Raw genomic sequence first — 27163 nt, 5'->3', positions numbered from 1 at the left:
AAGAACAGTGTAGATTCTTTCGTTGCGTAGCATCAAAGTTGCGCTTGTTGTGCACATTATATTTTGCATAATAATAGCAAATTTTAGATTTTCAATGCATTTGTGTGATGGAACAACAAGTGCCAGTTGAACTTTTCCATTACCGCTGGAGAAGAGGAAGAATTGTCGATTAACAGCATGTGCAATAATATTATTGACAAAAAATACAATACGAAGTGGAACTAAGAATTGTTGGACATGTATCTATCTGTCGACAGAGAAGACAATGTGGTTGGTATTGGACTTGTTATTTTCGCCAGAGTTCCCAATTATCGCTTGGACGGTTCAGAACATACAGTTAAAGTTATCCGATTAAGATTTTGCTTTGCCTGTTCGAAAAGTCCCAGAAGAAAGCTGGAATATTTGACCAGCAGAAGAACAACATGCAGCATGTGCAGTGGGGTGGTGCTTGAAAAATTAAAAACAAATTTATAAGTGTTACAGAAAATAAATAAATCACCAACAGTGTCCATATTTGGGCCAAAGTAAAAGAAAAGTGAAATATTTTCCAATACTGGTGGAGCAGAATGCATTTACGGTGAAATACTACATATACTGTTCCTTCCATCTTGTTATGGTTTTTCTGCAACAAGTCAGAGTGTAAATATTTAAAATAAAAAAAATAAGAAAAATATAAAAAACAAGTGGATGACGCTTTGCGTTTGCCATTTTGGACGTGACTTGCCAAGTGGGACCATGTCAATTGTATTCGTATTTTGTACTAGATAATTTCATACTTATTTTAGCAATGCACAAAACACAACGTTTTTTCTTTCATGAAAATAATGTGTGCTTGGGTGCGCACAGATGTAAACAAGCAAATATTAATCATCAACTGGACACGATCGCTCTTCAAACGGCAACAACAATTTTCTGCGTGTTTAGCAGAGATGATGATTTATCGTACCGATCAAATAAATACTACACACACACACACACACAGACAGACAGACAGACAGACACACAAATATCTGTATGTAAGTATGCATGTGAATGTGAATTCAAGAAAGAAAAAAAATTGAAAACGTGTAAAAAATAAAAATAAAAAAAATAAAAAAAAATAATAATAAATGCTTTTCCCAACAGATGATTAATTAAACAAAGTGAATGCAACAATCAATGAAATGTATCCTTAAATGGTCATCATGAGAACTGAAAGAAAAACAAATAAAATAGCAGCAAACAATAGAGAGAACAAATAAAAGAAGCAACTCAACACTGCAGTATACTTGTCAATTCAGTATCCAACCGTTCCCGAGGTAGACTCACCCATTTCAATGATTTCATTATAATACTGATGAACTGGTCGTTTAATGCGAGGCGTCTACCTCGGGATTGCATGAGCTGGGAGCAGGCTGTAAGTACGTTTGCATACTCATAGCCCACTGCACTGGGCTCGCGTTCATCTTCACTGGGAGGCCATAAGATGCTATTCTGCTGAAACAACACAGAGTGATAAAGTGGGAGCACTGGGTATTGATTTCAATTTACATCAGTATTGTAGGAACGCATCACAGAATTCAATGCCCAAACCGGCTCGAACAACTTATTTAAATCATCTTTGTAGAAAGATGAATGCATTGCTATATCACTTTCAACGCGATCCTTAAATTGAAAACAGTTCGTTGTTATTGATTTAGATAAATTCTGATTTTGAATGCATGCATGCACTCGTAATTTTTTGCACAACAAAACAAACAAATGTATAATAAAGCAAAGAACAAAGAATTGAATAATAAACGCTAATCATGTTTGCCTAAGAAATATCACAAAACAAACAGCATACTCCAATAATACGACAAAAGCTGGCAAGTATAGTCTTGACCAATCTCTGTAACAACGGCTTGTCCAACTTCCCTATTAGATCGATAATGTATTCAGCCGCAGAAACTTCACCGATAGACTTCAAATGAAGCGTGGGCAAGAACTCTGAACCTGCACAAATGTATCATCAATTCAGGTACTGAATATAAAGCTGACTAAAGCTGTATAAATTTAATATAAAAAAAACTGTAAAAACAAACGGTTAGAAGAAGTTTTGAAACCCGGAGCAATTAACTGTCTAAGAAAATATGCTTTGAAAAACAGCGCTTTGCATAGATTGATTGATAGAAGAAATGTCTAGAATAGAAATCAAAACAAGCCCTGCCTTCATCTTGAAGGATGTGGCAAAGTTGAGCTGCTCGGTGTCGAGAATCTGAGTCAGTGGACAAAAGAAGAATGTACAATAGAATCAACCAGGGCTTGGCACCTGAAAATATAAATGATTTTATTCTGTCCCGTAATAAGATGGTGCTTTGAAATGAACAAAGCTGCATACATTTCAATTTCATCTGGTCTCTTCTTTGAAAAAATACCGTCAAAGCATCGAACAAGAATTCATCAACTACAACCTCATCTCCTTCGCAACACTCCTTCAGTAAGTATTCGATCAATTTTCCCATGATATTATTCGCCTAAAATATTTGAAAACAACAAACAGCAATATATATACATATATAACATATTTAAATTTCCAATTTCTTCATCATCATTACCCATCTCGACTCTGCAGTGCACGGTAAATACATGCAAGCGAACAAAAACAGGCAACACCTGCTTCGTAAACTGTAAAAAAAACCAAAACAATGTAAAAACGTATTTTTAAAACATTTTCAAAAGAACAAACAGTTCATCATCTGTAACGAAATCGAAAAGCCAGCCAGCTAGATAGCTAGCTAACGAATAGAAAGATGCGACGAATGTTTTTGTTTACCTTGTCATAGCATCGTAACGTCTTGAAAACGAGATCCAGAACAACTCTTCAGTGACATGCTTCACCTCATGCAATAAAACACACCTCTTGTAAAGCACACTGACAGTCTGAAAAAAATCCCTGCCCATAAAACGAAAATTCAAGATGAAATTGTATTTAAAAAAATAAAAAGAACTAAAAAAAGGAGAAAAGCATCCATGCGACCGAGCGTTGTTGATCAGATCGGTCGTCAAAAGACGTACTTTGTGAATAAGTGCTTCGGAAGTGGTGTTCATCAAATCCTTGATCATCATATTCATCTTTTCCAAATCAAAAATCATCTCCAAATCTGGACACTGTTCAACAACTGTCCACAATTCTATTCTGAAATTTTCATCTTCCGTTATGATCGGCCAAGCTATTTCCATATTGCTCCACTCTGTCACTGCCCATCGCACGAAAGTACGTCGAAGAGAACATCCGGTTGGTGATTGAGCAACTAAATCACTCAAACCGAAAAATATATTTCGCAGCGAACTTTCAATCGGCATGCCGCCATCACATAACAATGTCAACAATATGGAAATATTCTCATAACAGTTTTTTCTCACCAAATCGAGACTTGAAAAAATATAAAAAATAATGACCAATTATTATTTTATTATTATCATCGTCATCATTCTCGTTCAACTCTTACTCTAGAAATTCCTTATTCTCTCGAAACGTACACGATATAACCTTGGACAATGTTTCGTCATTACTGTACTTGTTGTACGCAACGTATACCTGGAAAAGAATAGTGAAAAAAATCAAGTAATTAAAATGAATAAATCAACGGGAAAAAATGGAAGGGGAAGGGGAAGGAGGACGGGGAAAGGAAAACATTATTACCAACTGTAAGAAGCCGTTGATTGCATTCTGCGATGATGTCCGAATGCTCGTGATGAACTGTCGTGAAGTTTCTATCAATGCGAGCAGATTGCCGTGGGGAACTGTTGAAACGAGAGCCGAAGCGGCCAGCTGACGCAAATGCATCACTGGACAAGTGAGCAAAATGCGAAACACGGGCGACCAAAATTTCAGCAAATAATTGAAACGAGCATCGCATGAGCAGGAGGACGAATTCGAGGAGCCCGCACGATAATAATGCGATCTGAACGGATACAAATGTGTCAAGACGGTTAATACCGAAAATGCAGAACTGATGCTGCTCTGATTCCAACTGCCCAAGAGGCATTGTTCCAACAATTCGAGCATGATGTCGTCAAGACCGTAGAAAGTTGAAAAAAAATGAAAATCAGATTGCCTGATATATGAAAAAAATATATATATACAAGTTGAACAGGTCAAATGTGTGACGAGACACGCACTTGCTCGTAACAGTAGCATCGCTGTCGTAGTTACCAGTAGTGCTAAGGCTGCGTTGTTTAGGCGGGCCAAAGATTCGAGTAAGCAGAACAGAAAACAGATAATTGGCCGAGTTGCGCACGCTCCAATCCTGATCTCCCATCGCATAAAATGCGGTGATCATGCCGATACGCAAATGTGGACGGCAAGCCTCTCGAAACTGTGCTTCACGAATCAACAATCGCATCACGTTACAACAGTGGATCTGCAAGAGTGTTAGGAATAAATTGACAAAACATATATATATTATTGAATAACACAAATAAGCGACAACCTTTGTAGTGGTTAATGAATCGCTATCGATGCATTTTTCGTGCAACAAATTCATCACAAATTCCAACACCGTAATGCCTTCTTCAACTGAATCACAGGCCAAGCTTGATAAGCAACCGCTTATCAAGTACGGCAAACCGGCACTTTTTCGGCTAATATTCGATGAGAGTTGATCATTTTGAAATTCTACCATAATTTCATCGATCCAATGCAACGGATAAGTGGAATAACATTCCGACCGTCGTAGTGCGTGACAAAAACGTCTGAACGGATCTGAAGAGGTTTCCAACACGCCGCAGTGAAGACAGCTGAATACCAACGTTCGAAAATAGAAACAAATGATTCGAATGAGACTGCTGTCGTCTTCAACTTCGGGTGAAAAATCGCCGCCTTCCAAAAGCATCTCGGAAATCAAAGCCAAAAATTCGCTGAGCTGTTTAAAATAGCGCCAAACTGAAACTGTTTCTTCTTGCATCGAATCGTTGCAACTCGATGATGACAAAGCATCTAAATAAAACGCACAGATCAAAGGAGAACAAGAATAAATAAAAAATTTGTGTTGAAAATATTTTTCAAATCTGAATCCAACGCAAAAAAGGTCGTAATGACACAGACATAACAGAGAGAGAGAGTGCGCAAAGAATGGGCGCGCGTATCGGTAAGCTTACTGAAGTCTTCACCAAGCCGACCTTTATTCGACACCACCGGCAACAACAACTGAGCAATATGCACACCAACTTTGCACACTTCGACCAAAATAGTTCTGCTGCCACCGTTGAACTGAGTTAAGTCACTATAAATTTTAAAACGAATTTAATATTCATTATTATGACTAATTTCTCTTCTTTTTTCTTCATCTCTAAACTCTCTCAAAATCACGTACAAAATATATTTCACAAATTTTTACCGTAAATGGAACTTTTTGAACATCACATTGAAACAGCCGAAAATTCCAAAGATGGAATAATTATTACTATTATTCATCAAATTGGAAAATTCGCACATGCTGGCGTCGAACACGACCAACCTTTGCGCCAAGAGCAGAAATTGTTCGTAAATTCGATCCGTCTCCTCCAGTGCAGATACGCTGTTTTGAAAGAAGGAAAATTCCAACAAAGTCAACGCGACATCGCTATGCAGAATTTTGTTGCTGGACAAAAAGTCCATCCATTGAACATTGTCACGTAACTTGAAATTAAAAAACAAAATGATTATACATTTTTTTTTCTTGGAAGAAGTTTCATCACTCATTACCTTAAATTGGACCCGAATTTCATACGGCACAGTTCTAAACAGTTCCAGTGCTAAATTTCGATTCTCTTCAAAACGATCGACAAGACAATCGAAAAGAACTACTGAAGGCTCTCCATCCCACTCCAGCTGAAACCTCTTCCAAACACCTAATAAAAAATGAATAAGAAGAAAAGATGCAAAATTCAAACAATAAATAAATAATACGGCATATATGAGCACAACAACAACAAAAAAACAATTCAGTACTGTCATCATCTCCAGCAGTCGGCGGCAGTTGGAAAAAGGACAAATCCACTAAAATTTTCAACATTTCCAAAGCAAAATGTCGACTCGAATACTGAATGCAGTGAGTCAAAACATATATCGACAAGTCGAACAAGTCTTTCACCGTGTTCTTGAAATAAAAATACAAAAAAATGCATAATAAAATATAATAACCAGAAAAAAACAACAACATACGGATAAGATTTCCAAATCACGACAGTGTTCCTCTTCACTGTCCTCTCTGCGAACTTCATTCACCATGGATCGAATTCGTATCAACAGCTAAAGAAAAAAAAATTTAAATAAATAAACTTCTGCATAAAACAAAACCAAAAAATGTACAATCATTTCGTACATTTTTCAAACGTGCAAGCATCGATTGGCGATCACTTTTGGAAGCGTAAAGCGCGAAAAAGCCCGCTGATTCCATCGCAGTCGGCAGCAAGTGGATCCACACTGATCCGAATTCTATGTTATCAATCAAAATTCCGAACGCTTCACCAACAATCTGCATCAAAGCAAAAGAAACAATTCACATTGAAAAATAAATATAAAGCGACTGTCATTGAAACAAAAAAAAGATAAACTGAATATATATATGTATATAATGTTTTAATTTTACCATCGTATTTCCGCAAAGCAAAGTTCGATTCAACAAGTGGTAAGGAAAATATTCCGAATACATGCCCGAAAGACGAAATGACAGTTCATGTTTCACAAGGCACAAATGTAGAATGGCGCAATGATCAGCAACTAAAATACACGCGATATTTTTATTAGCAATGATTGCATAATATAGTAACAATGTGCATACGATGTTCTACTGCAAAATTGTTTGCAATTTGGTGCTTGACAGCCTCGCAACAGTTGGGATAATCTCGCAATTTAAACAATTTCGGTAAAACTTTCTAAAAAAATAAACTGCTTAACAAGCGACAAAAATAACAACAAGCACGTACGGTGAAAATGCGATGCCACGAAGCTGCATCGTCATAATTCTTGTTCACGTGATGCAGAAGTTTGCCGATCCAGAAATGACACCAGTTCTTACCCATTCTCACATCTGCTTCTGCCAACGCAACATAAAAATGTACAGCCTGAAAAAAATATGAAAAAAAGCATTACTGATTTTAAATAATTTTTTGCTTGCAGATTGCAAAAAAAAATGCACCACCATCATAGGAAACAGTATATTTGCTTGTTCGCTTATTTTATTTAAAACAAAACACTCACGTAGGTGTTGTTCTTCGACATGTCGTCCATTATTTTATTCCAAAGCAAATCAAGCCTTTTTCTGTCCATTCCTATGCCAGAGAAGCGCAACAAGGAAGTCAAATATTTGTACACGTATGGCATTGTTCCGACTGCACTCAAAAACATGTCAAAGATCATCTTCAAAAATAAGCAGTCCTTTTGTGGGCAACTGTCCACTGGGTCAACGGGTTGAGCTGACTGAAATTTTTTAATTTCAATGAAGCACGTTAAAACAATAATTTCAAAAATTTGAAAATAATCAAAGACTGTTCGCATTTTTTTACCGTAACTGGATCTTCATTGGAAGAATTCAAAAAACAATTTCTGCCGTGGATCTTCAGAAGAGACCTAAATAAGCTGAAATATCGGCTCCTCAGCTGCTAAAAAACAGAAATTTCAAAAATAAGAAAACCAAAACAACATTTAAAAAATACATACCTCATCCGCGTGATCCCAGAAGTGCCAGATCAACTGAAAAATTCCAATCTGGTGCTCCTTGCCAAGCGAAACGCCAGCCAAATTCAATATATTGAGCACCTGCTCAATAAATCCAATAAATAATAAATGCCGTCTTGGGCATTTTTCTCTAAAAAAATAATATACACGTTATGCATATGCACTAGAAAGCAATATATATATATATATATATATGTTACGCTTAATGTTGAAAATTGCCTATTATTGATAATAGGCAACCGTTCTGCCTATTATTAATAGTAGGCAATAAGCATTTGCCTAATATTGAAAAAAACGGCTTACGAGTCACGCTGTATGTTGAAATGCTTTTATTAATGATATTTGTATTTATTATCAGAAACAAATGTATCGCACGAGGTTTATATATTATTGCATGACTTCCCGGGGTGACAACGAGAATTGCATAGTACTCTTTTTCTGCTGCAACTGCATCGACCAGATGGGCAGCCGGATAGACACATGCACTTAACATATCCTTGGCCGCCCGTAGCTTTGGTTACTGCAGTTCTAAGAGGCATTTTGGCGTCAGGTGCTTCATCAATTGATAGTAAATTTTCTGATATCACTTGTAAATCTGCAGCTGTATAGTTAAATGCCAATTTTCTTTCTCTGCAACCAACAGTGTACAATCCTTCACATTCTGCCATGACAACTACTAAGAAGTTTTTGGGATCCGCGGGTCCACGATCCACGTCTGGCACTCTCAGCGTACAATTCTGACCGATTTGGAGCGGTATTAATATTTTCTTAGATCATCGTGTCATTTTTGCTGCTGCTCTAGTCTGCCATGAAGCTGCTTCTTTTCGTGCTTTTATAAAAGTCTCAGAAAAATGTTTCATAATATTGCTTTCATTTTCTTCATAGTTTTTTCCATCTCTGTTCAAGCTATCTTCATCATTGGCTTCATGAGATGTCAAAAATTCTTCGATTTCTTCTTCTGTTTTCGCTGCATCAACTAGTGATTTTGGCAGGACGTAAGACTCCAGTCCAATTCGTGGCTCCTCTCCAAATGTCACCTTGAATGGACTTTGTCCTGTTGTTTCATGAATGCTAACATTTATTTGCCATTGAACAAATTTCAGTCCCATTGACCATCTTTTGCATCCATTTTCTCGCATCCATATTGCCAGTTTGTCTTCTTGCACAACGCCGTTTAGGCGCTCAACCGCACCTTGGCTCTGAGGATGCCTGGGTCTACCCGTAACAAGCTTCAGCTCTGGCCAACATGTTTTGAGTTCCGCAATTATGGCATATGAAAATTCCCGATTGTTGTCGAATTGCAGAATGCTGGGAGCGCCGAACGTTAAAAAGATTTCGAGTAGCTTCGAGGCCACTTTTTCCGTCCGTTTTGACATTAGCGGACTCAAAATGCGGAACTTCTTAAAGTGATTCAAATATGTCATGATATACTTAAAATCACCATCGGCATGGTTTGGAAATTTATTAAGTCCACCTGGGCTCATGACCTCAAATTTGTACTAACCAGTGGCTTAACAACTAAGCTTTTTGGAAGCTTTCTGGCCCTCTTCTTATGGCATTCTTCACAAAACGTGAGAAACAAATGGCAAGCTTCTTGTGTGACGCTCACCCATTTATTCTGTGCTTCTCAAAATGTTATTTTTTCTCCACCATAACCAATCTTTTGATGAGCATCATTGATAAAGCGTCTATTTCTATTTCTATTTGTAACGATTGAAGAAAACTGTTCTAAGAAGTGTCAACTAACAGTGATAGCTGCTTGGCGACTTCCTTGTGAACTTCATAATGCTGACAGATCAGCAATGACACATTTGGCATTTAGAAGGGATATTGCAGCTCATCTCCTGCGAGCAAGACCGCTACAGATCTTAAGGCCTAAACGTAATGATATTTGCGCGTAGCCATTTGCCAAACAGTTTGCGAAGCTCACGTGGACATTTCCTGCAGCCAAGTACGCAGGGTCGTTGCACAGTTTGCAAAAAAACTGCAGAAATCATTGTGTTCAGTGTGGCAAACAACTTCACCAGATAGGTTTCCCAATATATCATCAGCAGCTCAAAACGGTTACCTATTATCAATAATAGGCAATTTTCAACATTAAGCGTAACATATATATATATATACGTAATTTGATTGTCCATAACGCACTTGTTGATTATTCCCATCAATACCGGTAATAAAACATCCCGCATTCTAAAGTCGTGCTTTGCACAACACGACTGTAGCCATACTGATCGACGACCCAACTTCAACTGAGCTCGAATTTCTGCAATGGAAAAACTATTCCCTTCTGGACAATGAATTACCATTTTCACTCGCAATCAAAAGACGCCTGAACAAAAATTATCATCATTTGATGCTAGTTTAGTAGCGTTGGGAAAAAAAGATCAAAATTACAACAACAACAACAACAACGGTAAATGTATCACATGGATATACCATTAAACAAAACGATAGCAGACAATTTAACACAACTGTAAAAATACTTTATTATACAACTTTTCTAATGTGTGCGTGTGTGCATCGATGGCGTGTTCCGTGTGCGCATAATAAGAATAATAATAATTAATAATAATAAATGCTGCTTGCTTGCGTTGAGCTGAAATTTTGAAACAATGCCAACTGAAAAATATCATCGCATAAATATCATAATAGATCGTTTCTTGAGTCGCTTGGCTGCTTCCAAAGCCCAATTTCTTCTATTCCGAGACGAACTTCTTTCGCCACTGCCCACAGCAGCAGACGACGACTGAATGTTGTAACCAGGCAACGCAAAACTAGTGCTAGCCGCCGAAGCTGAAACACTTGACCAACACAGTGAAGAAGAACCTTCTTCCACTGTGTCAAACCCGAGTACCGGTTCCGTTTCATCGCCACATTCAACAGCCTGGCCAGAAGGCTGCGGCTGATCACCACGCCCATTCGCGTCCACGGTCGTCGGTTCATAGTCGTCTACAATGACAATAATAAAAAAAATGTTTAAAAAACCATCTCGACAACACACGACGAACAACAGCTTCCACTTACCGAATGCCGCGTCAATATCCTCCGGCCAAACCAGCGAAAGTGCCTCATCATCATCGCCTTCGGTGGTCTCTTCCAAATAGCTGACGTTCAATTCTGTACTTTCCGGCTCGCCTTCCGCAAACGTAGTCAACACCAGCTCGCCCGTTGAATGACGATGATGCTGCTGATCAACGCTACTAGAGCCGACCACTTGCGGATCCTGAAAATTCACACGAAATGTAAAATTAAAAAAACAAAACAAACTAGAAAAATTTAATAATCAATGGATCGCATTCGAACTATATATATACATATATGTTTAGCCATGTACAAAATTAAGGGAAAATCAAACGCCCACTTGAACCAGAGATTCTCTGCAGCAAATGCGTTTAGCCGTCGGAGCCATTTCCATCGCAGCAGCATGACGACGCCTGCCTGTAGTCAGTTTCTTCTTCGCCAAACCAGCCAGCGTTTCGGCACTTTGCAAACTGCCACGACTGCTGCTTACACGCACGTCCGAACTGCCGACAATCACATCCTGCAACGACGAGGCGGTGGCGGTCGCCGGGGCGTTGTTGTTCGTCGACGAAACCGACGCCGATCCGGTCTCGCTATCGCCTACTGTATTTGTAAAATTTTATTTTAATAATTAAAAAACAAAAATCAATTTTTCATGCATAATTTTGAAAATTAACCCAACGCCGAAAAGTCACAAAGTCAGCGCGCGTGACTGAGTCGTCGACTGTCGTTTCAGTTTGCTCAATTCGAAGAAAACACTGCACTGCTGATTCAAAAAACAAAAACAAAAAACCAAGATAAAAAATTCAAAGAAAACAACGTCGCAGAGGCGAGCGCACGCACGGTCAAGGGCAGCGGAGACGAATCGTGTTTTGATGACGAAGCTAAGTGTGAAGCTCACGACCACAGTAAACAACGTGACGTCATTTAATAATCAAGTTAAATGGCTAAATATCGCTGGTGACCTCATTTTTCGAGATAGTAACCGTTGTTTGAAATTTTCCCTACGCTGAAAAGCACATCTCAACTGTTTACCAACTATAATATCTACACGTCAAACAAACATTCTAAGCGTGGAAAAAAAAGAAGAAATTTTTATAATTAACAATCGGATGCATAGAATTGTCGGGCATACATACACAAATACGTACGTACGTGAAAAGCAATGCACTGTCAATAGTGGTAATGAAGAAATAGATGAAAAGTTGCAAGTTGAACATGGAACAACGGAAAATAATATCACTTTCGATGAGATACGGTCACTTAGTGGCTACGGTTTCTTACTATAACGTGTAAGAAAAAAAATAATACCTGGCATTCTTCTTTAGCATTTTGGTCAAGCTAATAAATAAACGAGAAAAAAATTCATTGAACACTTGTACAGAAAAACAAAAATGTTTTATCTCAAATAATTTTTCCCCGATAATAATATAAGTAAGAATGGAGGAGAAACAAAAGAACAAAAGAAAAGAAAAGAAAAAAGAAAAAAAAGCCAAGCACGTTGTGAATGAAAGCAAACCAAATGTACAGAACACAGTGCAATAAAAAAATATTGAATAAAATAAAAAAAAGAAAGATACAACACTCACGATTGAGGTGGTGGGTTGGGGGTGAGGGCTGCCGAGCTGGAGTGGCGAGTGTGGAGCCACGCCCATTTTGAATTGAATCTTCGCCGGGTTGGGTTGGTGAATCGACCGATCGTCGCTGGTCAACGGGGCTCGACTGGTCCAGTACAGCCAGCAAAGTTGAAGCTCGGCTTTTCAGTTCGGCGAGCTGCTGTTCGACCGACGACAGACGTTTTTCGTTGGCGATGCATCTGCGCTTGTAGTTGGCCAACCGTTCCTGGAAATCGACCGAGACGGACCGAAAAGCGTCGGGCCCTTGGGCAACGACCAGTTGCAAATTGTGCAGCTCGTCTTTGAGCAAAGCGTTCTCCTCTTCGTATTCTTTGAGAACATTCAAACGGAACATCAGCTCGCTGCGTTCCTGGCGCAAAGCGTCGACCAAAGCGTTCTGCTGTTCCCGCTCTTCCAAAGCTTCGGTCACGTTGCGCAGACTGTCTTCGAAAAGCTGCGCTTTGGTCCTATAGCGCAGCGCTTCTTCTTCGGCAACGGCCAATTTCTCTTCCAACTTTTGCCGTTCCCAGCGCAAATTTTGCAACAATTCCGGCGTCTCCACTTCGGCACGTTCCACCTCTGCCAGCACGTCGGTGCCGTTCTGCACGGCCAACAACGTCTGAGAAGCTTCTTGCAACGCCCGTTCAGTATTTGCCAACCGAACGTGCAACTCTTTCATGTAAATCTGCTGCTCGTACCACTTTCGACCATTGTCATCCATATATCTCACCATATCGTCCAATTCATCGTCTTCATCATCGAATCCATCATCATCGTCGTCATCGTCCTCGTCCCCATCCTCGTCAACGTCAATATCCGCATCCAAGTCATCGTCGTCGTCGTTTTCATTATTATCACCATTCAAATCATCATTCACGTCAATATTCATAATATCCCCCGTCATTTCGTCATTATCATCGTCGTAATCATTCCTATTGTCACGATGGTCATTCTCAACATCACTGTCAACGACGTATTCTTCTTCTTCTCTTTCTAATTCCACCACTTGCTGCTGCTGCTTCCATTTTCCCTTTTGCTTGTTGTGCTTTTTTTCTTCTTGACGTTGTTCATCTTCGCCAATGGGCAAACTTTCTCGAATTTTTTCAAAAAGTGTTTCCGTGTCCGTTTTCACGCTAGCCAAGCATTCGGATGAAACATTTTCCATGCACAATTTCAAATTGTCCAACTCTTGTTTCCATTGTCCATTTTCCACGGACAAAGCCGCCGCTTCCGCCTGCCACTTTTCCAACTGCATCATGCAATTGTCCTTTTCTGACAAACACGCATCGAGCCGCAATTGCAGTTCACAAATTCGAACATCCCGTTCTTGTACAGATCCAACCAAATTTTCGATTTTGCTTTTCATCGACCGAAGCTTTTCATTCAAATCGTCCACTTCACTACGCCAACGGTTCAATTCTTCGTCGATTGAACGTTCACACTGGCGTTGGGAATCAGTCACGCTTGGCTGGATGATCGTCTGGTGCAGTTGTTCGCAGAGCGTTTTGTACCGTTGCAATTCGTCCACCGACAACAGCACTTCTTGGTGGTCATTTCCACGACTGGTTGGCCCGTTCGCATTCGCCAAATGCTTGTTCCTGAAAACTGCCTCAAACCAACGCGAATCGACCCCACCCCCGAACACGTCGAACCGCATGCGCAACACTTCCAACTCCTCTTCGGCTCGAATCGTCCGACAATTCAACATCTCTTTCTCCTTTGTGCAACGTTCCATATCCTGCTGCAGTTTGTCCTTCTCCGCCAAGCAGGCATGCAGGCGAGCTTCAACCGACGCACAGTCTTTTTCAAAACTTTCCCGAACACTGCTGTGCAATTTGGTCACCTTGTCCAAAAATTGCACCATCTTCATTCTCGCCTCGATCAACGCTCTGTTCTCCTCTTTCACGGGCAGCACTGCTTTGTCGACCACTTTTTGCAATTCAGCTTCCATTTTCTTCTGCAAATTGCCCAAATTGTCGGCAATGTTCGCCATTTCGAACTTTCCCAACGCCTGCTTCACACTCGACATCATTTCGCTCATCCACTTGTGGGTATCTCTCAAATCCGCCTCCAATGCGGACGTATTTCCGACACAATTCAGCTTCCACTTCATCTCTTCGATCAGCTTATTCTGCTCCGCCAAAGTGATTATCATTTTCTGACAATCCTGCTGCTTGTTGGCAAAGGCCGCCTTCTCCGCTTCCAAGTTGATGTTCAAAAGTTGAAAACGCTCCTCTTCGTGCTTCAACAGTGTTTCCAGCTCAGAATTTCGCGCCAACAACGCAAAATTTTCTTCACGCAGTCGATTCAACAACAATCCAAGCGATTCTTTACCACTTTCTGATTTACCCTTGGTCTCGTTCGTCAGCATCACTACTGCAAAAAATTGTCAAAAAAAATCTGAACTGTTGTTTTTTTCTGTATTCTAATTTTACCAGGTGAAGAATCTTCGTCAACGACAATCCCACTACGCACATTGGTCGAGTTGTCTGGGACATTCGTGAATGCAGCACTGTTAGCAACTTGTAGCAATTGTGAAGAAGAAGAAGAAGAAGAAGGAGGAGGAAGAGGAGCACTGTTGGCAATTTTGACTTCGTCAATTCTATCTTCCATTTCCCTCTCGAATAATTCACCAATTCCACTCAAACGTTCCTCTGAGCTAAAGCAATAATAACCCAGAAGTGTATTTTTGTTTTTTGAACAATTTTAACAACATCATCATACTCTGAAAATTCATCTTCACTGTGTAATCTTCTCAGCCGATGCTGATTTTCGCGCATCATATCTACCTCTCGTCTTGCTTTCTCAAGCAACAATTTCACCTAAGAAAATGAAATCAAAAACAAAAAAAATGCATATATACATATCTTAAAATAACCAACCTCATCGTTGAGCTGTTCCGTGAGAAGACCGTTTTCGTCAAGCTTTCTTACCATATCATTCAGCTTTTGAATATAAAGCAGATTGTTTTCGACCAACTGCCGATTCTCTTTAATTAAACAATTTTTCTCTTTCGAAATCGTCTCCATATCTGAGCGCAATTTTTTCGCTTCATCTTTCCACTGCTTCCACGTCGAAACCATTGTCTTCTGTTCCTGGGCCAAAGTGTACAGCAAATCATTCAATTTTTCATTTTCATAACTCTCCACCCCATTGCCGAGCCCGTCTAATAAATATGACTTTTGCTGCGCCAAACCAACGCCACACATTTGACCACTTCGACTGTCACGCATCTTAGCTTTTTGCCCTGTTAATCGGCGAAACAAATTGTAAAAATATCACAGAAAAAAAAATTCAAATCGATCATCTTTATACTCATGCCGTTCAGTTCCGCCTTCAGTGCCTGAATTTCATTCTCTACAAAATACAGTAACCGTAAAGAAGCAAGTTCATCGAACAGACTTTTGCATAATTTTTCATTTAATAATAAAACATGTTTACAAAAAATTTACTTAAAATATTTCAATTTATTTATTGTGCAAAAAATATTTATTTTCCTCAAAATTTTGAATTTCACATTCACACACACACACATTCAGCCAAACAACGCTAACTGCTTACCGTTGAGCTGATCTTGTTTCTCATGCTCCTGCTGCAGCGTTTTGATTTGTGAATTTTTTTCTTCTACTTCTTAAATAGAAAATAAACAATAAAAGCAATCAGAACGAACAAAGCAGCGTGTAGTACTTTGGCTATACTGGAATGTTAAGTGTTCCACTTCATCGGACAGTGATCCTGCAACTGTTTCGTATTTTGCCAAAGATTCCTATAGAAATAAATATACACCAACAAATGTACACGTAAACGAAGAATAAAATACAAAAAAAGTGAATACAAATCGAACTGAACACACCGATTGATTGATTGTGATCAAAAGGAAATAAACTGATGCGACTGTGCACACTTACATTTGTTTGTTGAAATTTTTCTTCAAGCTCAGTCATTGCATTTTTTAAAGACTCCGCTTGTGCACGCTCCTAAACAATTTACCACCAGTGAGTGAAAACATCGTACAAAATTTAAATAAAATATCCAAACATACTCGGCTCAACTGAATAGCAATATCGTCTTTTCCTTCTTGGAGAATCTTTCGCTCTTCTTCGTATCGCATGCATACCGCTTTCAAATGTGCGACCATATTTTCCGTCGATGCTAACATTTCCCTCAGTTCGTATTCCTTTTTCGCCTAGAAAATGTTAAGTAGTAGATCAGCGACAAAAAAGAAAAATAAAAACAAAAAAGCAAACAATACAGAAGCTGTAAGATGATCGTGAAATGTTTTGCGAAGTTCCACAATTGGCTTTTCATTCCGCACCATCATTTCAGCAATCTGATCTTCCATCAATTTCTCTTTGTTCTGTCAATTTTGAATTCAATTTACCAATATCAATACACGTGAAGATTTCACATAAGCATTAAATTAAAAAAAACCTCTAATATCTGTATTTTCAGACTCGAATCATCATTCATTTTTCTCAAACCAACATTAATTCCAAATTGTTCGTCGCAACTTTTGGCCAACGCAGCAACTTCATCTATTAATTATTTCAACATTTGAACACAAATCGTATAAAACAAAATTTAGAACAAAAAAACCAAAGCTACTTTCCAATTCTTCAATTTTCATTTCTTTATCATCTATCAACTCGATGAGCTCTGCATTGGCTTTCTCCAAATTGTTAGCCTGCACCCTTTCTTGTTCCTGAAAATTTCAATTTCCACGCAATGAAATAAAAGTTTGATCCAAAAAAGAAGGAACGAAAAAAACAGAATTCAAAATTCCAAAAAATACGTACAAATCGCTCAGTTACAGCTGCTAACTTCTCTTCCAATTTTTGGCAGGAGTCAAATTTTTGCCACTGCTTGATAACTGAATTGAAAACATTCAAATTCATATTCATACAAATAATTTATAATAAAATTAAATATAAAACTACATCCGTTCTTTTCGGATTCTAATCGAGCGACATTGGCCAAACTTTCATCCAACAAAGTTTTCAACTTTTGAACTTCTTTGCAATTGCCTCCAACAAATGTCCATTCTGTTGAAATAGCAATGAAAAATAATACCAATAATTGAGAATTAGAAAATTTCAAACCGTATTGTTTTTTGGCATCGGTGATTGCGTCGGCTTTGATTTTCGACACAACAGAACGCAAGTTCGCTTTCAACTGCTCTGGCAAAACGGCGACCAACTCTTCACTGAAGTAAGCGCTTACCTCTCCTTCCATTGAAAACGCTGAAAATCAGCAGGGATGGAATTTAGAAAATTTCAAACGTGACGATTAACCAGAATGGAAAAAGCATTTACAAAAACCAACAGACGTGCATCAAAGATGATCTCCAAAAATACAGTACAAAAAGAATGCAAGGGCAAACAGTAAAAAGTAATGTAAATTGATGCGACTGGTACGTCAACAGTTGATATTACCGTCATAAATAATAGAAACTTTTTTTAATTAAATTTCAAATTTAACAAACAATAGCTACTAAAACGTATAATTTTAATATTTCTCAAAATAATTTTCATAACTATTCAGTTTTTATAATCTTTTAATTAAAAAATGATTCTATCAATTTTTTCTCTGACATCATAAACAAATATACAGTTTTGCTAATGGCACAAAAAATTAAAAATAATTCTTAATTTAATATTTAACATTTTATAAAAGGGAAGTATCATTTGCAATAGTCGAACTAGAAATTCACAATGTTCATACTGTAAATTATAAACAACCAAACGGATAGTATGCATCGTGAAAAAATTTTAAACGATGAAAAATTTTCACTTTTGTTACGCATGTATGAAATTAATCAAAAAATAATAATTTGGAATAAAATTTTTTACACACAACACAAGATAATTTTTTGAATATCTCGAAAAACTACTGCCGTAAACAAAAATCAATAGGACAAAGGTTACGCATTACGGGATCAATGAAGTGAATGTTTTACGTAATTTTTTCTAAAAAACAGTGCAATAATGCACAAATTACAACTAAAAGCCCGAAGTGTAGCGTAGCGTAATGAACAATTTCCGGCTACTTTAAAAAAAATTGATATTATCTTTCTCATTGTCCTTTTTCAAAAAAAACATTAACCAACAATGCAAACAAAAGAAAAAACAATTACAGTTACTGTAAGCAGGAAATGAAGCGGATAAGTGTTTTTTTTGGTGATTGTAGTCAATTGCATTTTCTAGAACAAATGTCGAGAAATGTGCGTGCGACAAGCACGAAAATTGCCATGAGAATGAAAATTTGTTCAGGTTATAAAAATTTTCTTTTTTTTTTTATAATTAAAAGTCAATTTTGAAAAATATCCAAATTTTGAACATTAACGTCAAGGACGAAAATGGAGTTCAAGATCGATTTTGGCAATAAACTGTACACAGTTGTAACTGAAATTGCGAACCGAATCAATCCCCTGCTGATTTGCGTTGCTCTTTTGTTCACTTGTTCCAAATGGACAGACGAATTGAAAATAAATTTTTAAAAGACAAAAATTATCAAGAAAAATAATGAAAACAAAAAAGAAGGGGAAAATTGTTTTTCTGCAATTATGATGGGAAAAGTATTGTTTGCGAACGGAAGTGGTCGGTCAGCTCAATTTCATCAGTTGAAAACGAGCCGCTTTTTATTCTTATTACTTGATTTGAGAAGATTAAAGCCGATCCAACTGGGTCAGGCGTTAGCTGATTGGCAGGCAGGTGTTTGGCGGTCATTCGAATCGAAAAATTGGCACCAGGGTCAGTTGAACGACCGACCAGTGAAAAGAGTTCATCGGTTTTTTCAGCTAGTTAGTTAGCTTTATTATATTTATTTATTTATCTATTTCACCTTTGCCCATTTTTTCGCTTATTAGAAAATATCTCTCGTGACCAACTTTACACTGCTGTATATTCTCCACAGTACAGTCCAACAGCCAGCCAGCCAGCCAATAAAACAACAACACTGACAAATCAGCAAATCTTGATTCGTCGCCTTTCTGTCATTCGGGGCACTTTGGCCATTGAGACAATAAAGAACAGTTGGCTTGAACAGCACGACGACAGATGTGCGCCGACGCAGTGCGCCAGTGACTGTGGTGTGGATAAGGAGAAATTTTCATTTCTGTTCGTTTCAATCAATTTAATAATTTAACTTGCCTTGCTTCGCATACAACCAGGCGATTTTACTTATTGTTTATATCAATTTCAATTTCATTTTGCTACAGTTCACTTTTCCAAAAATTGCTCCGCCGTTTGTGGTCGATGGGTACTGGTATGACAATTTATGCATATCTATTATTATGAGACGTACCGTTTCAATAGTGGAATTACCGTCGTCGTCGTCTTCGTCGCTGTCCTCAAATACCGCCTGCTCTTCGTCCGCGTGGTCAGCCGCCGCCGTCAGACCAGTTCCGTTGAGGTCTTCAACTGAATCTCAGTTGAACTGTGCTAACAAGATGGGCGCTGGCCAGTCCAGACGACGTCCACTGGATCGCACTTCTGCCCAATGTCAGCCGACCATAGCCCGCACTTATCAAACACTTCCACATTCGTCCAGGCGTCCGTTGGGCAGTTTCCGCGACGATTTTGGACCACCGTTGTCGTCCAGTTCGACTTATTCTTCGAGCAGTGACGCAACGTTGTCTTATTATCCAAGTCCGAACAAATTTCCCAAAACTAACCCCTATGTCGCAGCCAGACCACGCACTGACCCAAAGTTCGGCTTTGCTACAGTACGTCGTGTTGGTCCAATTGCTGAAGAGGAACCGACCACAACATCAACAGCTACCAGTACTACTACTACTACCACTACAAGCACAACAACCGACAGTGCGATCACTGGATCTCGTTCTAGTGGTACAAATTCACCATCACTACAATCATCAACGTGTGAACAAAAAGCGCAAATGAAAAGAATTGTCTCCGGTTTGAAAGCTTTCGGCATTAAAGGTATGCAATTTTATTTATTATACTTTAATTTTTGCCCTCTTATTATTCTTGCTTGCTTGCTTGCTTGTTTGATTGTTGTTGCTTGTTGTCAATATTGAAAAGAGAACCAAATGGACGCTATCTATCATTTTTACCTTCTTTTCCTCCTGAATGAACAGTTGTTCCACAAAATAAGACGGCACAAAATGACAAATCCAAAGTACACACACATGCACCACATGTTGATCGGATCATTCAAGCAAACAGGCAGACAGGCACGCCATTTTTGGATACAGTTTCCTCAGATTCTTCAACTTTGCATCGAAGCACCTGCTCCGCTTCATTTGATACTTCAACATTTGAAAATGGATCCAATCAAGCGTGCACATCAATGATGAAAAATGAAAAACTGAAGAAACCTGATTATAATTCAATTCAGCCGGCCATGTCAAAACACTGTTTCCTTAAACGCTTTTCCGGCCATTGCTCTAAGTTGAAAGTGACGCCAACTGTTTGTCATATTAGCCAAGGACGGATGAAACGAAAAAAGCCAAATATATATATATATATATCATTTGACCGAGATTCAATTTTATCCACCACGTTCGATCAATAATAATAATAATAATAATAATGGTGACGGTAAGCAAATTTACATGTACAAAAAAAATTGACTTGTTCTTCTTTCTTCTTTTATTTCAAAATTGAAAATTTAATTTCCCGCAAAATTGTACTTGACAATATCTAATTTATACGGTCATTATGACATATTCAAGGTCGACAAAGAAAATCAATAATATTTGATCGAAATTGTTTTCCATCACAAGAGAAAATTTTTTTCATTTTCCCCCGTGCATTTTGCCTTATTAACGAATTATTAATTATTAACGAATGAAGATGTCTGAAAATGATGAAGAAAAAAAACATCTGCAGCTATGCAATGTATTATATAAAATAAAAATTAAATAAGCAACTTGTTCCCGGCTAAACGTTCAATTAGCGCAGTCGGTTGGAGCTTGGAGCTTACAAAAAAATTACGTCTGCACCGGTCAGATGAAAAGTGAACCGAACCGAAGGCAAAGGAACGACAAATACAAATAAATGATGCAGCTGTCGAAGTGCAATTATTCGGTCTTTAGCCACGTGCTTTCTCGACAGGTGGTCAACAGGTGACCAGTAGACAGACAACTTTCTTCACCCCAGTTTCACCTTTGTACGATAATTGTTACACAGTTATTATTATTATTATTATTATTATTATTATTATTATTATTATTATTATTATTATTGCACAACTGCTTGACCATCTGCGAACATGAAGCCTTAATTATTGAAAACAGAAAATTTTTAAATTTCTAATTTTGGATAAATATTTTTCATTCGAGATTCATACTTATTTCACCGGATATGAATTTTTTGTTTGTTCAAAAGTTTAATCACCCAATTTCATGAAAAATTATGAAAATTATATTTTAAAAAGAAAAAACTGCTTTCATTTTTTATTAAATTAAAATGTACACCTTTTTAGGCGAACTTTACGTTTCGGTTATTTTGAACAGAAGCTTACTTACTATATGTGGTGAGTTGAAATTTGAAAACCAAAATAAAGAAAATTAAAAAATATATATAATTCTGTTTAGCCGATGAAGCAAGAAATTTGCAGCCTCCTCCCGGTTCGACAAGTTGCAATGCTTATATCAGGGTAAGCTTGTGATCGTGAAATACTTGTTGTTGTTGTTAAATTGATAATAGAAAATCTTCTCATTTCAGCTATCACTGATGCCAGACGAAGAGAAACGTACACAGTATAAATCTGAAATTGTGCCAGGAAGCAATAGCCCGGTTTTCAATCAAAATGTCACATTGTAAGTTATTATGAGATGAATATTAAAAATAGCAAAATGCATCCATATACTTTTTAGTGAACTTTTGCCCGAAGACAGTCGAAAACGGTTACTCATCTCTGTCTGGAATCGAGATTGCAATACACAGTATTATTATTTTTTCTGTTGTTTTTATAAAATATTTTTTCATGCAACTATATAAATTGCATTTTACAGAAAAGGAGGCTTATTAGGATGCATGGCATTCAGCGTGAGAAGTATACTGCAAACAAAGGTATATCAACCTGCTTGTGCAAAAAAATTTTTGTTCAAATTTCTTTTTCATTTCAGCAAATTGAAGGCTGGTATTATTTGTTATCACCGCATTATGGACGCCAAAAGCATCTAGCTGTAGATAAGGTGAACATGTTGACCTATTATGGATCAATTGATTGCTCGAAAAAGCCCCAACACAACAACAACAACAACAACAACCATGGCTGTCATCGTGTAGGTCCGATTTTTTTGTGAATTTTCAAAAAAAATTTTTTATACATGGCCGAAAATTGTTAATTGCATTGTGATGATTATTTTGCTAAGAACCGTACCAAAATGATTTGAAGAAGAATTAATAAAAGTTAATTTAAAGTGACGATGAAATTGAGCTTTACGTTGATTTTGAATTGAAAAGCAGACTAAACAAGAATGGTGAACATACGTATCACTTGAAATAACAAATTCAATCGGGTGATGGTGGAAAATGGAAATTTCTATCTCATGCATTATCTGATGCTGATGCGAAAGTGACAAGAGAAATTTGAATGTTGCACTGCTGACTACAGAAAGAAAGAAAGGGAAAAAAAATACCCCTGTGCAACAGTGATCAGCTAACAGTTGAAATAAAAACTTACCCTGAAAATTTGTGCAATACGCTGTAGGCGATATTGTTGAGATTGTTTTGCTTTTCTTGTTTGCTTGTGCTTGCTTGCCTGCTCGGCATCTAGACAACGGCCCGGCTTGATACACGTTCAACAGAAGCCGATTAAACTGTCCGTCGTATTCATTATTCTAATTTTCTTCTTTAATTCTTTCCAACACGAATTATTATTTTTTTTCACACAAACAGCAATTCTCTGCAATTAAAAACAACAACGCCTTTATTACAAAAAAAAAACAATAACAAAATTTTATCAATTTCATTATTATTTTTTTGCATAGCTCAAAATTTCACCGAAAATACTTCTTCGGCGGCTTAAGACGAGCCAAAACGTGTCCACAACTACGCGCAAACGTGCTCAATTCTAACAATGAACCAGTTGTGCTGTTTTATCAATATAAGCTCAACATTTATGCAAATTTTATTTTTAAAAATGTAATTGGCTAAGTTTCTTTTATTCAACCTAGTACAAAATAGTAAAGCAAGTGTTCATCTGCATAGTCGAAGAAATTAAAACTTAAAAGCAATTCACCATTTGCTCAAATGTAAAGTCAGATCGAAAAAAAATTACTGTTATGTGAAAAATAAAAACACATTCAAGCGCAGAAATAAGAAAAAGATTAAAAATGCTGATAACAACAATGCTTAGCGTTAGTGAAATGAACGGAAATGTGCCAGAGTTACATTTTGTCAGAAAAGGTTTGGGAAATTTTTGTTTGTCAAATGAAAAACGAGCTTGCAAAATGCAAAGCTATCAATTAATTGACATTTTTGCTGAAAAGATATGCTTGCTTGGACACACCCTGAAAATGTGAACAAAAAGCATATATGAGATATGATATATATATAACATGTGCAGCATGTCAAAGCTGAACAAAAGATAAAATAAATGAATGCAAGTGTTGTTAAAATTAGACGTTTTTATAAATTCGGCTGAGATTAAACAAAAAAAGAAAGCGCAGTCATGTGTCGTTCGTACGGATGGTTGGTTCGTGAGAAATTATAGGGCGTATCTCCTGTTTATGATGATGAAAGAAATTTTCATCAAAGGTTTGAAAAGATTATTTGAAAAAATATGCTTGCAAAGTTGTCCATCAACTTGAAGAAAGCAAATTATGGAAAATAAATAATTTCAAAATTTCAACAAAAGAAGTGTGAACAGTAAAACAAAAGTAAAAGCACACACACACACACACATACAAAATACAATGTCAACGAAAATAAATACTTTTTCAGGATTTGCATTTTTGTTGTTGTAGGTTTTGTTTTTTGCAAATTCTTACCAAGCAACCAAAATAAGATTCCGAATATTCAACACTCAATAGTTATTACAATAAAACGATAACTGAATTTTTTTTACATTTAAATTTATAAAATTGTAAGATCAATTTGTTAAAATGTGTTGTTTGTTATAAATACGAAAACTTTTCGTGTTGATTTATCACTGGGTGAAGATCAATTATTAATACAAATTATCAATTGAGATTGGTATTGTTATTAAATTTTGTTTTATATGTATGTGTAGAGGTGGTTAGGTGTTAGTAGAAGATTTGTGAGATGATTTGGTTTTGCAAATTGTGATGAAAGTTATTTGTCATCTTCCAAAATTTTCTATACTACATATATGCTAGAGTTCGGATCAGTGTTGTTTGCATATTTCGGGATACATTTTGCCATGATGTGGCGTTAGTTTAGTTCAGTTTAGCGTTAGCGGTCCAAAAACAATTCTGGTTAGCCGTAGTGAACCACCAATCGGCCATAGGAATCGTCGCCAGTAACCAACCAGCGTTTTTGAACGGCGCTGCAATCGCCAAAATCTCTACAATATCAAGCCGTTGCAGAACACTGAACGCTCAGTTTGGACGCCGTTTTCCGCAAAGAACTGTGGTCCATGGAAAACTGACTTCGCTAGCTAGCCAGCTAGCTAGCTTGTAGAATTCTTGCCCCTCAACTTTGCTCTGACTCGGATGATATTATTAGTTCTTTTCTTTCTCTCTTCCTTCATCTCCCATTTCCAACAAACTACATATATATATATATATATATATATATATATATGCATGTTTGTTTGTTTGCGATCAAATGAATTAATAATGTTTCCTCTTCTTTTGCAGTGTTGCTGAAAAATGTCGTCCAAGTGCCTTGCGTTGATGCTGTTCGGCAGTTTGGTGTTGATGATGGTCATGGGCTTTGACAACAAGCCGGCGTTGTCGACTTCATCCCACGCATACGATTGTGGCAACGAGAATCGTATTATACGCTTGTATTCGTTCCGACTGGGTCCTATGCCTCTGGTATTTCCCGACGTACTGCAAATGCACATCGACCTCGAAATAATGGACAAAATACCAAGCCAAGTAGACGCTCATGTGCGTGTGGAGAAGCAAGTGACCAAAACCATCTGGGTTCGCGTCCCCTGCATGCTGCAGTTCGGTTCTTGCGATTATTATCGCATAGATGCTTGTCTGCTGACCGAAGAGATGTTCGGCTGTCCGATTGAAATTGGCCGACACAACCACACCGAAACATATCTGTTGGACAGTCCAGAGACATTCAATCCGAATTCGTTGCGTGGCAATTACCGTACGCTGGTTGAAATCAACAACAGTGATACTGGGGAACCGTTGGCTTGTTTCAATTTCATCTACTCGATCAATGGTTCACGCTGGTGAAGCAACAACAACAACAACAATCATTGTTGTTTTGGAAAATTTTGATGATGCTTTTCTGCTTTGCAAAAATCTTCCCGATGCTGATTATTAACGACGCTTCTTTCTTTTTCAAATCAATCTTATATATTTCTTGGGTCGTTTTTGCCATTAGATTTTAGAATGATGCTGCTGCTTTGCTTTTTTCTCTTTTGGAAAAACTGATTTTGATTGGTATGATGATTGGTTCAAAAACAATGAATGAATGAATGAATAAATAAAGGGCTTTGCTTCAAATTATACTTGTTTTTTTGAATACCTTTTTCAACTAAAAAAGCAATTAAAAACCGAACAACTGACGTTTCTTATCAGAAAATAAAAAAAGAAAAAACTGCTTATCTCAGCTAGCTAAGTTGTAATAAAAAAAAGCTAGTAAATTCTAAACTTAGCTGAGTTGGAAACATTCAGAAAAAATGTTCCAAGGCAATAATGGAAAAATTGCTTTCTTTCTTGTTTTTTTTCACCATGCAAAGGATTATAAAATCAGCTCAGACGATAAGTGAACTTAGGGCGTTGTCCGGTTGGTTCGTTAGCAGAAAAAGAATAGCTGAATGCAAAATGCACGTTGAAATGCGAAACAACGTTTGCACAATGTAATAAAATTGAATTCTAGAATTGAAAATTTCACTCAGCTTATTTAAATTCGACTGGATATCTATCAAATTGTGAATAGGCACCAATCAACACGACAATACAGCAGATACATTTAAATATATTTTACATTACGCTAGAGCTATTTGTATGTATGTATAAATTGAATGGGATTCTAAAAATTGTAAAAAAGCTTCGAGCTAACAGTTTTAGTGTATTTTTTGCCTCTTGTTGAAAATTCTTTACAACACATCGAAATGTTAGGAAATTGTACAAGAAACAAATTCGTATGAACAATGATGACGCATTGGCGAGGGTTTTGTATCTTTTTCATCATATAACAGTTGAAGAAAATTCAGTTCAGCTCAACACAACAGAATAGAACTTATCAAAATTCACAATCATCACGCGATAAGAGAAATGTTCGAAAAAAAAAGAAAAAGAAACGAAAAAATTGCATTCTATAACATTCTTCGATAACTTGCATGTGAAAAAATTCCGCATGATAAGTTTCAATTTGAAGAAGTATCATTTACTTTTTCCATCACAGTTCTTTCTCTATTGCATGCATAGTTGCATAATTCGTTGAACAACAGTGTTTGTGTATTATTATTTTTTCCTTTCAAAAATTTGAAACAATGATAAAAAGCACAATTTGAAAATTCACAACATATGTGTACATTTTTATGAATTTTACAATTTCCCACTTGTTGTGAACAATTTTTCGGTTCAATGATTTCAAATCAACTTCCACCTGCTTATTCATTTTACCATTCAACGAACCCAATTGACAATTCTTATAACGCTGATTGTAATTTTCATGCTTTATACTCGAATGTAAAAATTTTCAATAAACAAAGTTGC

At 37.2% G+C, this 27163-nt stretch overlaps 6 protein-coding genes across 6 annotated transcripts; 4 read left to right on the top strand and 2 right to left on the bottom strand.

The window, feature by feature from the left end:
- Nucleotides 1-1171: 1171 nt before the first annotated feature.
- On the bottom strand, nt 1172-7839 carry Tsp_03324 (conserved hypothetical protein). Its single transcript, XM_003379620.1, is given in 26 exon segments — nt 1172-1191; nt 1269-1476; nt 1531-1644; nt 1826-1968; nt 2278-2290; nt 2397-2495; nt 2577-2646; nt 2795-2901; nt 3037-3394; nt 3512-3559; nt 3669-4079; nt 4108-4385; nt 4455-4960; nt 5122-5246; nt 5481-5641; nt 5708-5853; nt 5954-6101; nt 6167-6253; nt 6327-6479; nt 6594-6724; nt 6786-6879; nt 6931-7068; nt 7205-7423; nt 7510-7605; nt 7664-7811; nt 7829-7839. 26 exon segments carry the CDS (start codon nt 7837-7839, stop codon nt 1172-1174), a joined length of 4032 nt encoding a protein of 1343 aa, XP_003379668.1.
- Nucleotides 7840-8454: 615 nt separating this feature from the next.
- On the bottom strand, nt 8455-17553 carry Tsp_03323 (putative integrase core domain protein). Its single transcript, XM_003379619.1, has 16 exons — nt 17259-17553; nt 17118-17191; nt 16927-17023; nt 16753-16856; nt 16312-16507; nt 15883-15951; nt 15204-15568; nt 15046-15143; nt 14898-14980; nt 13411-14697; nt 12295-12993; nt 11046-11308; nt 10709-10907; nt 10397-10633; nt 9853-9947; nt 8455-9168 (listed from the first exon to the last, which is right to left on the bottom strand). The coding sequence occupies exons 1-16, from the start codon at nt 17551-17553 to the stop codon at nt 8455-8457; spliced, it is 4875 nt and encodes a 1624-aa protein (XP_003379667.1).
- A 1333-nt stretch (nt 17554-18886) lies between these two features.
- On the top strand, nt 18887-21304 carry Tsp_03322 (hypothetical protein). The gene is made up of 5 exons (XM_003379618.1): nt 18887-19070; nt 19187-19440; nt 19538-20261; nt 20420-20843; nt 21211-21304. The coding sequence occupies exons 1-5, from the start codon at nt 18887-18889 to the stop codon at nt 21302-21304; spliced, it is 1680 nt and encodes a 559-aa protein (XP_003379666.1).
- A 448-nt stretch (nt 21305-21752) lies between these two features.
- Nucleotides 21753-22594, top strand: Tsp_03321 (putative protein kinase C, eye isozyme). The gene is made up of 6 exons (XM_003379617.1): nt 21753-21819; nt 21881-21942; nt 22011-22105; nt 22163-22231; nt 22301-22358; nt 22415-22594. The coding sequence occupies exons 1-6, from the start codon at nt 21753-21755 to the stop codon at nt 22592-22594; spliced, it is 531 nt and encodes a 176-aa protein (XP_003379665.1).
- Nucleotides 22595-23893: 1299 nt separating this feature from the next.
- On the top strand, nt 23894-24935 carry Tsp_03320 (conserved hypothetical protein). The gene is made up of 2 exons (XM_003379616.1): nt 23894-24050; nt 24706-24935. Exons 1-2 carry the CDS (start codon nt 23894-23896, stop codon nt 24933-24935), a joined length of 387 nt encoding a protein of 128 aa, XP_003379664.1.
- Nucleotides 24936-25126: 191 nt separating this feature from the next.
- Nucleotides 25127-25672, top strand: Tsp_03319 (conserved hypothetical protein). Its single transcript, XM_003379615.1, has one exon. The coding sequence runs from the start codon at nt 25127-25129 to the stop codon at nt 25670-25672; it is 546 nt and encodes a 181-aa protein (XP_003379663.1).
- The last annotated feature ends 1491 nt before the right edge of the window (nt 25673-27163 follow it).

This window comes from Trichinella spiralis, assembly GCF_000181795.1.
Source record: "Trichinella spiralis strain ISS 195 chromosome Unknown Scfld2, whole genome shotgun sequence".
NCBI classification, from domain to species: Eukaryota; Metazoa; Nematoda; class Enoplea; order Trichinellida; family Trichinellidae; genus Trichinella; species Trichinella spiralis.
The sequence above is the reverse complement of the archived record's forward strand: the minus strand, read 5'-3'. Positions and strand labels throughout refer to the sequence as shown.